This window comes from Actinia tenebrosa, unplaced genomic scaffold (assembly GCF_029948245.1).
Source record: "Actinia tenebrosa isolate PJP-AT-01 unplaced genomic scaffold, QUT_ActTen_1.0 PGA_scaffold0__85_contigs__length_37466705, whole genome shotgun sequence".
Lineage (NCBI taxonomy): Eukaryota > Metazoa > Cnidaria > Anthozoa > Actiniaria > Actiniidae > Actinia > Actinia tenebrosa.
The window spans coordinates 22,468,916-22,480,284 of NW_028292569.1; the positions used below are offsets into that span (position 1 = coordinate 22,468,916).

Consider the following 11,369-nt stretch of genomic DNA (forward strand, 5'->3'; position numbering starts at 1 on the left):
AAACCTGTGTTACAGAATGGCCATTCTGCACGAGTCAGCAAATGACGTCAAATAAAACCAGGCGATAAATTGCAACTCTAATGTTCAACTAAAGCTATGCCTTGCGCCCACGCTATCCCGCTAAAATTATGCTTTTGGCGATGATGGCAAAACATTTATATTGAAATCAGAATCATTGACTCAAACTTTGGCTAAAATGCAGTTGTTTTAAAAGGAATAAAAATGACAATGTACAAGCTGAGGAAATAGCATTTCTTTTTGAAGGGTTTCTTCGGAAAAGTTTCCACAAGCTTGCGGAAATATCTTGAATTTAAGTACACTTAACATTTACATGTTTCCACTTGGGCTAAAATAACCAGAAAAAATGTGTGGGTATGCTGCTTTACCTGCCGCTCGTTTACGGGGCCAGTCATCAATGAACAGTTACTCCGGTATTGGATCAAATTGGCTATGGGCAAATGACCATAGCCGTTTTAATAAATTTATGAAAATTTTTTAAAAAATGGCCAAGTATACTCGAGAAAATTCCATTTTGCGCGAGTGAAGTATAAGTTAGTAATCGTGAAACGTCCTTAATAATCAATATTCCATTGAATTTGGCATTATTCTATTCAAATTTTGTCTTCAAAATTTGTAAAGTATACGTTGTATAATGGAATGGAAAACAATATAGGTTACGTATTTCGAACTATTTGCAAAATGAGTGTGTGAATTTACTAATAGATCGTTCAAACGCACCTACAGACTAGCAAAACACTGGATAAGGTTTTAGGACAATCTTGACGTATTTAGCGTTTGAAATTTATAGCACTCAATCCTATTTTTCAAAAAACTTTACTAACCTAATTTTTTTGGGTTCAAATTCTGTTTAAACACTTAATGTATAGTTCAATTATTGATCTTTTATGCTAGAAATATTATATTAATTAAGAGATACTAGCATTGGAGATACTAACAATTTGTATCCTACTCTCCAAAATCCAAAGTATAATAAAGATTATGTATGTATTTAAAAATTTGAATCCATCCAAAATCATTAAAAATGCGTCTTTAATTTTCATCGAAAATAATTAATTTTTTGCGTGCGCGGGCATATTTGTGATTTGAGATTTAAAAAAGAAATATTTGAAAATGTAATCCTTAATTTTACTCGAAAAAGTTTTTTTTGCAGCGAAATACTGTTTGCGTCCGCGAATATTTGCGCTTTGAAATTAAAAAGGATAGCATGCCGAGAAAACCCCATCGAGACACCTTGTTAAAATGTTTGTCGTCATCAACAAATTATTGCACAATCTTGCTTGAACTTATTGGATGTTGGTTGTACTAGTCTTTTGTCAGTGAGAACTTACATATACGGTCCAATGCCGAACGAACAAAAGAAATAAGACCTTATAATCCGGATATCTTTTATACTATTGAAAAATTTTCTCATTATGCCAAGTCATATACTAAACAGCTATAAACGAAGATAGAAGTCATTTGTAGTAGAAAAACACAAGCACGGAAGAGCTCAGTGTGTTTTGATGAAGCTGAAAATGTTAGGGTACCACCGTCAATTGATACTGTTTCTCGTCGCCATTACAGCACGATTCTGTACAGGTAATTTTCTTTTCGTTTACTGTTTTAAAACTTTTTCAATATTGTGTAGAAAAACATAAAATCAATCTTAACGACCGGATATTCTTTGATTATCAATTTCGCAAATGAACTTTTGATATTCGAACTTTTGATATTCTTAAACTCTTTAGCTGAAATTCTGTTTGTCAGGCACCATGAATGATAAAATAAATACTATTAGTCACAGAAATGTTCGTATCAAATCGTAATACTCGTACTATTTTGATAACGGAATAGGTTTTATGCAAACATCTTTATCTAACCTGTTAAGAAACAACACCGAATTTGGATGTTATAAAGCTACTTTAAGTATTATCTTTTAGACACATTTTATTGCCAACGTTTCTCGTGACCATATTTCGTGAAGCGAATTTAAATTTTACAAAAAGGTATTAAGGAATTAGCAATGTGTATTCTTTTGGTTAAAAACCATAGCTACATCAATGTAGAATGATGTCTTATAGATCGGAATGTCGAAATGTGATTTTTAGAGGGGAGGAAGAGAGGAAAGGAAAGTCATGACTTCTTGGTCTTGTGTAAATGTGCTACACAAGTTGGGCGCTCGACAGTTGGATCAATCATATTTCAATATTGAGCCAGTAAAGCCGGGCTTTACGGATCAGTTTCTAGGTGTTGCAAGGCACCTGAAGCATAAAGACAATAACACAATAGTCAAGGATAATGAATTTAGAGCTAAAGAAAACGTACCTGACACTAGAGAAAAACGTTTGCGCATGCGTGGATTTCAGCAAGTTTTCTAAGAATTTTGAAGAGTTTGAGTGAGAAAATAGATGTTTGTTTTCTCCAAGTACACAAAAAAGTTCGAGAGTATACTTTTGTCAGACCAAGATACTGTCTTAACAAACACAATATGAAAGAATTAGCCTTAAGTTTCAAGCATGGACAAGTTTTGGCATTTTGTGAAGTCCAATTTATCAGGCATGTTTGAAAGTCAAATTTACTTATGTTTTGACTAATTTGCATAAGGATTTAGAGCATGCGCAGGCGTTTTTCACTCGTGTCTACGTACCTGCAAAACAAAAGCCCTATAACCCAGAAAACAATAAAGATTGCCATACTAAAAAAAGTTTGGCCTTAACATTCGTAAAACAGATTTGTTAGTTATTTGCTTAAAATGTACCATTCCATTGGGAAAACTGCTAGACTGTGATTGGTTCTTTGAGTCCAAACCATCAAATGGGTTGAATATATTCCCACGATTCTGATTGGTTGATCTGGTATCATGGATGTACATGCAAAGGTTTAACCATGACCTTGCTGGCTTCTAGTTACGAGGCTCAGAAAATTGATACCGTCATGAATAAGTAAGAGATAATGAACGGACGCCAATCGTACAAAGCATTTCATTGCGAAAGAAGCCTCAAGACCTCTGGGTGAAGCAATTGTAAATCCTTTTTTTGAGGGGCCATTCATTATTCAGTGATCATAGGCAAAAATTAAAAGTTATAAAAAACTAATCGTAAATTAAGTGTTTTTCCAAAGTACAATTCATGATTTACCATTAAATGTTAAAAAAGGATTTATAGAACTACATTACTAGCTATATATTCAGGGGCGTATCCAGGAAGAGGGGGGTGGGGGGTCACAGGGTGCCCGTGACCCCCCTTTCAAACCCCAAAAAAATCTATGATATGTGTTGGTAATTAATTAACATATCTTTTATTGTTTCGGTCTACAGAACGCTTTTTGCTTCAATTATAGCGGTGTACGTTGTTCTGTTCCCCTCTATCGACCATGATTCTTATCCGTCAAAACAATAGATTGCTATGACGTCATATTGACGTCAAATGACGTCATAGTGACAATTTGGTATGTAAGGACCCCTCCCAATAACAAATCCTGGATACGCCCCTGATATTATATATTGTTATCCTGGGTGAATATTGTTTTCCAGTTCCTTTATTAATGTCTACAACCTATATATCTTTTGTTCCATTAGGATTTGATTTTGAATGCAACTTTGACAGTGATGCTTGTGGGTTTCAACAAGTTAGAAGCTGGGGCAACACTGGTCTAAATGGAGACCATAAAGATTGGACTAGAGCTAAGAGTTCCGAACCAGTTCGTTATAGTGGACCTGCGAGGGACCATACATCTGGGAGCGGTATATATAGCATAGCATCTATCTAGTAGTGATAACTGATTTTAATTCATCCATGCATCCATGCATGCATCCATCCATCCATCCATCGAAATACTTAATCTCATAGTCTATCTACCTTTCTTGCAGGGTATTACATGGTATTTGATGTATGGGCATTTCGAAGCTTTGGAGCTAGGGCTATCATATACAAGCAGATCACAGTAACAAAAAGTAACACCTGGATCTCTTTTTGGTATCACATGTTTGGCTTTTCGGGTATGGGAGGCCTTAGCGTGTATGCTGGTAATACAGCCATTTTCGCTAAGAATGACAATCAAGGAAATGGTTGGAAAAAGGCTGAGATAAAGCTTGATGTTCTTGGTTCAGTAAAAGTAAGATATTATCTCAACTGTGTAGGGAATTTGTTTTGATGATGATGGTGATGGGGGTGGTGGTGGTGGTGGTGATGATGATGATGATGGTGATGGGGGTGGTGGTGGTGGTGATGATGATGATGATGATGGGGGTGTTGGTGGTGGTGGTGGTGATGATGATGATGATGATGGGGGTGGTGGTGGTGGTGGTGGTGATGGTGATGATCATGATGATGATGATCATGATGATGGGAGGGGGGGTGGTGGTGGTGGTGGTGATGATGATGATGATGGTGATGGGGGTGGTGGTGGTGGTGGTGGTGATGATCATGATGATCATGATCATGATGATGGGAGGGGGGTGGTGGTGGTGGTGGTGATGATGATGATGATGGTGACGGGGGGGGGTGGTGGTGGTGGTGGTGGTGATGATGATGATGATGATGATGGTGGTGGTGGTGGGGGTGGTGGTTGTGTTGGTGGTAGTGGTGGTAGTGGTGGTAATGATTATGATGATTATGATGATGATGGTGGTGGTGGTGGATGATGGTGGACCTGCTTAGTATAGGACTATCTTAAGGCAATCTTCTGGCTCGGAGAAAACGTTTTAACACAACTCTGATAAGCCGAGTGGATCCGCATACTATTTGACGAAATTTATCGTCAATAAGTGGACGGACACATAAAAAACTGATGTCTATTTGTTTTTTACAATAACAAAAACGATAAAAACTTCTCATTTTTAGCGATCAAAACAACCAACGGAAAGAGCGCGTGCTCGTTGACGTCAACTTTATCTGTCTGTCCTTATTGATTATAAAAAAAACCAATCAGCGCGCGAGAAATTTGTAAGTTATTGTAAAATCTCTTTTTCCAGCTCACATTTGTAGCTAACAAGGACGGTAGCCATTATGGAAACATCGCCATTGACGATATCGTAGTTGCTGAATACTGTAAGTTATTTTCAGATTAAGCTCCGTTTAAATTAATAATCAAGAGCAGATCCAGCCAAAAATTTTAGGAGAAGGGGGGAGGGGGGCTAATTGAGTTTAGGAGGATGGGGGGGGGGGGGGGGGGGAAGACTAATTGAGTTTCTTCCGTCAACACATCGGAAAACAATAAAAAAAGCATCTAATTCTTCAGTTTTTTTTGTTTTTGTTTTTTGCTGAAGGGGGGCTTCAGCCCCCCTTTGCCCCCCCTGGATCCGCCCTTGATATTGTATTAGTTTGGAATAATTTTGGCTTGCTAAGTATGCTGCCCGCTAAGCAAGAGGTCCAAAACTTTATATTCGTCGACTTCAAACCGACTGACTGACTGACTGACTGACTGACTGACTGACTGATTGACTGACGGATTTATCTTTTATTTTCTGTAAAAGGGAAGCCGAACGTGACAAGTCTAACTGCCATAAATAGTTCCGTTTGCTTGAACAATAATGTCGAGTTGGAATGTGCCGCCAACGGATATCCACCAAGCGAGTACTCATTTTACGTCAATGATGTGTTCGTACGAAAATCGCTCAATGGAAGGCAAAACATAAGGACAACAGCAGAGGGTATTGCTACCTACAGATGCCTGCCTACTAATGCTGAGGGTACAGGAGAAAATGCAACGATAGCCATAACTACAAATCGTAAGTATTACGAAGTGGATGGATGGATGGATGGATGGATGGATGGATGGATGGATGGATGGATGGGTGATATATATTGAATGGATGGATGGATGCATGGATGGATGGATGGATGGATGAATGGATGGGTGATATATATTGAATGGATGGATGGATGAATGGATGGGTGATAAGGCCCCATCTAGATGGGTCTAGATGGGTCTACGGTTCTTGTTTCTCTTCAGCTTTTTTATTTCTTTCCTACATACTAAATTAAATGTGCGGTGGATATAGAACGAATGAATGAATCGCTAGATACAAAATAAGAGACGAAAACTGATCATCCACCTAATATTATTTCATAACGCTACTCTTTTCAAGTTTTAGAAAATAAATATCCGTTTTCTCCGAGTATACAAACAAATTAGCCAGAATACTTTTATGAGACCAAGATACTGTATTAACAAACACAATATAATGGACACTAAGTTTTGGCCTTTTTAGAAGTCCATTTAGCAGGCATGTTTGAAAGTCAAATTTACTACTCTTGACTAATTTGCATACGCACTTAGAGCATGCGCACATATGGTGTCATCACAATCTCGTACCCAAAGCCTGCGTTTCTTCTGGTCTGCAACGAAGAACGAGGGCTCTCATAATCCATATTTTGGCGCATGCGCAATTTTCGGAAAGTGAAATGTAACCGATCAAAATAATCAAAGTAAAAACCAAACTAAAATTAAAATTAAAGATTATAGTACAAATTTAAAAAAAAATTGGTAAAAATATCCTTTTAATCTTTAGCAAGTCTTTGAACGCACGAGCTGTTATACCGGGAGTCCAAGAAATCCTGGTCTCAAAAAATGGATTATGCCAGAGCCCTCGTTCTTCGCCGCAGGTCAGAAGAAACGAAGGCTCTGGGTACGAGACTGGTGTCATCACACTTATTATCACACTAATCTTATTTCAAGCTCTTCCTACGGTCTTGCTTCCTCCTTTGGCTGTCGTCCAAGGATCCACATTAAACCTTATCTGCAACGCCACAGGAAACATGCCTTTTGAATATGTTTGGAAATTGGGATATTCCTCTAACACCATCCTTCCCCCAAGCCTCAGTAATAATTACACCAAGCCAGGGATGAAGAGAGGTGACAATTCTTATTTCCGTTGCTTTGTAACGGATAAAAACGGGTGCTCAAGGGAATCGTCGCCAAGGACCAAAGTCGACATTCAATGTAAGTATCTATAAGTTTAGGTGTGAGGTTATCGGAGGGACGTAAAAGAACCACTGAGGACGTAAAGAAACCCTGGCAGTGACCACCCTCAGTGCCTACACTTCATGCTAACCAATCTGAAATTCCAAAGCAACTCAATGTACGTATAGAAAGGGCACTTTTTAAAAAAGAAGACCAGTGGGGATCACGGGGGGAGGGGGGTGGGTGGGTGGGGGATTTGAGAAGAAAAGAGAAAAGGGGGGCCGTCAAATGTTTTTTAGTGGAACAACATGGGGGGCCTTGAAAGTTCAAAAGGAGATTGGGATGATTTTTTAAGCGATTGAAGGGGGGGTACCCGAAGCTGACCATGCATGCTATTAAATTGGGGTCTGGAAAATTTTTTGTATCAAAAATATTTTCTCCTCCACCCCTCCCCCCCTCTCCCCTACCCCCTCCCCCCTCCCCCTCCCCCCTCCGACTTAAATAATGACTGGTCCCTTAGTTAGCTTTGAATGAATTGAAAAATTGGGAAATGATGTCATTTGTTTTGCCACTTGACACAGCTATCGACTTTTCTATTTTGTATTCAGACCCACCTTATTATGCAAGTCTAACTGCAATAAAACCTGCAGTGTGCTTAAACAACATGGCATCGTTACGTTGTTATGCCAGCGGTAACCCACGAACGGTAACGCTTGTGCTGTACTCGGGGGGCCAAGTATTAGCTTCATCAACAAACGATTACACTGCAACACTACAGTTTAACAGTACAACAGCAGGCACTCATACCTATGTTTGTAAGACGAATAACAGTGCAGGGATTGGAGTTAATGCCAGCAGAACAATGATCACACAAGGTATTTCTTGATTTTTAATTTTTCGCTGATCAGTAGACGACTTGCACAGACGACTTGTTGACGAACTAAAAAGAAAACGAACTAAAAAGAAAATGAACTAAAAGGAGCAGCTCAACATTAACAAGAGGTCGAAGTTTCAGCACATAATGTTGACTACATGATAAATGGCATTGGATATATGATGGTAATTGAACTGAGTGGAGTGCAATTTGGTCTGAAATCAAACGCGCGATTACAAAATTTGTAATTGCAAGTTTGATTTCAGACCAAAATTGCACGACACGAAGTTCAATTACCACTTAATCATATCCTTTTTGTAATCATTACACAAGAAAAAGACACAATAAAGAGTGCAGAATAATCAATTTAATGTAGTAGAAGAACTAAATGCGAACAAAAAAAAAACATCTTAAAAAATTTTTTTATGTTGATTATTTTTGTTTTATTTTGTTTTATTTTTTGTTTCAAAAAAATAATTTTTTAGGATGCGATTAAGAGCTCCTAAGGATGCGATTTGGGAATTAATCGCACTCCTTTGAACCAATCAGATTGCAGGATTTGGTAGTGATTACAAAAAGGATATGATTAAATTTTATATCTAATGCCACTTCTCCTTCTTCGCCTTTTATGAGCTAAAACTCCGCCATCCTACGTATATCGAAGTGCTCTTTTCATTCCTGGTGTTCATCTTAACACAGCTACTCGTTTTAAGGGAGGTTGGGTCACGTGACCTGTTGGTGCAAGTCGTCTATTTTCCAATGTCTTATGACACCTCAGATCAAGTGACGACGTCATTTCTACGTCACTATTTTAGATTAGCTGGTTTTCATAACCCTTCCTCTTCTTATGTGACTATGCAATAAAAAACTTATATTCCTCTCATTTACTTACAGCCCCTCCTCAAATAACAGGGATAACTGTTAACCAAACTATTGCAGAAGGATCTAGACTTGTACTGGAATGCAATACTTCTGGAAGCGACCCAATGACTATTACTTGGAAAAAAGTTGGAGGTTCTGCCTTTCCGAGTGGCAGGAATGTCACGTTTGAAAGCTTGACCACTGCAGATCAGGGGGCATATGAATGTACTGCAAGCAATGGAAATGAATGTCCTGTGTCAAAATCACAAACATATGTCCATGTGCTGTGTAAGTTAATTGAAAATGTGTTTATCCATCTCATCTATCCCATCCTCTCTTCCTTCCCCCATTTTCTTTATGAACAACTTGTATATTTGTTTATACAGACTGTCATGACACCTAAGTTTTGCCGTGACGTCATTTCTAGGTCACTATTTCAGATCACCTGGTTTGTTTACCGGGTGGCGGTTAGCTCAGTTTGTAAGAGCGTTGGTCTGTTGTGCGGAAGGTCGTGGTTCAATCCTCGGCCGGACCAACACTAAGGGTCTTAAAATAGCTTAGGAGAAAGTGATGCCTTTGTAATTACATCTACAAATGGTTAGACCTTCAAGTCTTCTCGGACAAGGACTTAAAACCGTAGGTCCTGTATCCCAACCCTTCCTAACCAACAGTAAATGGGGGAAAAAAAAGAGAGCCTGTTGAATTATTCGTATAAGAGTGGGGGATTGTCTCCAGGTTCAACAGCCTATTCCAATTTGGAGGCATAATATTAATCTACTAACAATTCATACTCATGATTGTAAGCTGCATGGTTGCCAATAGCGCCTTAATATGCAGCCCGTAAAGTCCTCTACTGGTTATAATTGTAAAGCGCATTGAGAGCATGTGAAATGCGCAATATAAGAACCACATTATTATTATCATTATTATCATCATCTCCATCATCATCATCATTATTATTATTATTATTTTTATTATAAATCCTTCATTTCTAATAACAGGCTGCCTTTCTGATATCTTTCAGACAAACCCAGACGAACATCAATCACAGTGTCCAACAGCACGGTGTGTCTCAACGATCTCGTGCAATTGGAATGCACTACAGAAGCTGACCCACCAGCAACGCACTACCATTTTTACGTAAATGATCAACTAATACAATCTTCAAGTTCCTCCAGGATACAATGAACAGTACAATAGAGGGAAACAACACATACAGGTGTCAGCCTGGCAACACTGTAGGGCTTGGAGAAAATGCAACTGTGTTTATGAATACTAAAGGTATTGGGTTGCCATACATACCGCTTTCAGGGAGGGATAGTGGAAAGATGGAAGGATGGAGGGATGGAGGGATGGAGGGATGGATGGATGGATGGAGGATGGAAGGATGGAAGGAGGGATGGAGGGATGGAGGGATGGAGGGAGGGAGGGAGGGACGGGGGAGGGAGGGAAGGATGGAGGGATGGAGGAATGGAAGAATAAATGGATGGAGGGATGAATGCGTAGGCGGGGGAATAAGTGCATGGATTGTTAGTTGAGTGGTTGGCACATTTAACTTTCAAATAAATCAAATAACCCAATATTATTTAATTATTTTCAGCACCTCCAAACATCACATGGCTTCCTCCAAACCAGTCTATTGCTGAAGGGTCAACAGTCCTATTCCCTTGCAACGTCACAGGCAGTGACCCAATGAAAATTGTTTGGAAGAACGTTAGAGTTAACTCTTCCTATCCTATTGGCCATCACCTTAAATTTCAGAGTCTAATGAGGTCACATGATGGAGTGTATGAGTGCTCAGCAAGTAATGGCAATGAATGTCCTTTGGTGTCATCTTCAACATACATAAATGTCCTATGTAAGTTTATTCTTATAATTAACAATTATTCGCCGAAGGCGAAGTGATTATCGTTGGAATATTAACCGAGCTGCGAGTCTTCAAGCAGCGAGGTAAATATTCACAATAATCACTGAGGGCAATAAATGTCTTAGTATGACTTGAATATCAGAGAAAAGACGAAATTCAGGATTTAAAAAAATCGTTTCAGTATTACTTCCACTCTGACAAAATTTGGGACAAATCTCATCATAATCACCTCTCGAGCAGTGAGTATCGTCTCAGAATCACTGGTCGCTCGATCAATCACAGGGCGAGAAACTTTATTCCTTTCCTTGATGCAGTCTTGTATTTTCTACAATAGTTTTTAAAAGTATTTTTAGAAACTCAAACAAAGACTTGCACTTGTTTATTTTTCGCTACTTGATATCTTTCACAGGAAAGATAGTCATTACGAAAGCCAATCAGATTGCAGGATTCACGATAGTATGCTAGTAGGTTTATGCTAATATAAAAAAGTGAGAGAAATATATGATCAAATTGAATGTGACAGAAATGAGTTCGCCATCAATGGTGTCGACTGCTAAATATGTTGACAATGACGATATGAATGATGATGATTACCTGATGATGGCAATGGCTGCAATAAAAGTGATGCTGACGGATGATGTCAAAAGATACTAATGACTTCATTGATAATAATCTTTAATAATAGCTCAATTGTTTGTTTAACTTTTCCACTTTCAGACCGAACCCGAAATAACTAAATCGCCCTAAATCTACGCTCACGCTTTTCGAGAACGGAACAATTAATCTTAACTGTAAAGCCCACGGTAACCCGGCTCCAAACATTACCTGGACACGTGGAAGTGACGTAGTTGGTCGTGGAGAGAT

At 38.7% G+C, this 11,369-nt stretch overlaps 2 protein-coding genes across 2 annotated transcripts in view; both read left to right on the forward strand.

Moving 5' to 3' along the window:
* Positions 1–1,470: 1,470 nt before the first annotated feature.
* Positions 1,471–9,041, forward strand: LOC116307499 (peroxidasin homolog). Its single transcript, XM_089040609.1, has 9 exons — positions 1,471–1,599; positions 3,578–3,742; positions 3,869–4,113; positions 4,973–5,048; positions 5,474–5,728; positions 6,679–6,942; positions 7,512–7,778; positions 8,672–8,926; positions 9,025–9,041. The coding sequence occupies exons 1-9, from the start codon at positions 1,524–1,526 to the stop codon at positions 9,039–9,041; spliced, it is 1,620 nt and encodes a 539-aa protein (XP_088896735.1). The 5' UTR covers positions 1,471–1,523.
* A 627-nt stretch (positions 9,042–9,668) lies between these two features.
* The window catches only part of LOC116307501 (neuronal growth regulator 1-like), a 2,374-nt gene continuing 673 nt past the window's right edge, over positions 9,669–11,369 (forward strand). The window contains exons 1-3 of the mRNA XM_089040655.1: positions 9,669–9,919; positions 10,239–10,496; positions 11,303–11,369. The exon at positions 11,303–11,369 is cut by the window's right edge and continues 104 nt beyond it. Of these exons, the coding sequence (XP_088896781.1) occupies positions 9,823–9,919; positions 10,239–10,496; positions 11,303–11,369 (422 nt within the window). The 5' untranslated portion in view covers positions 9,669–9,822. The remainder of the gene's footprint in view (positions 9,920–10,238; positions 10,497–11,302) is intronic.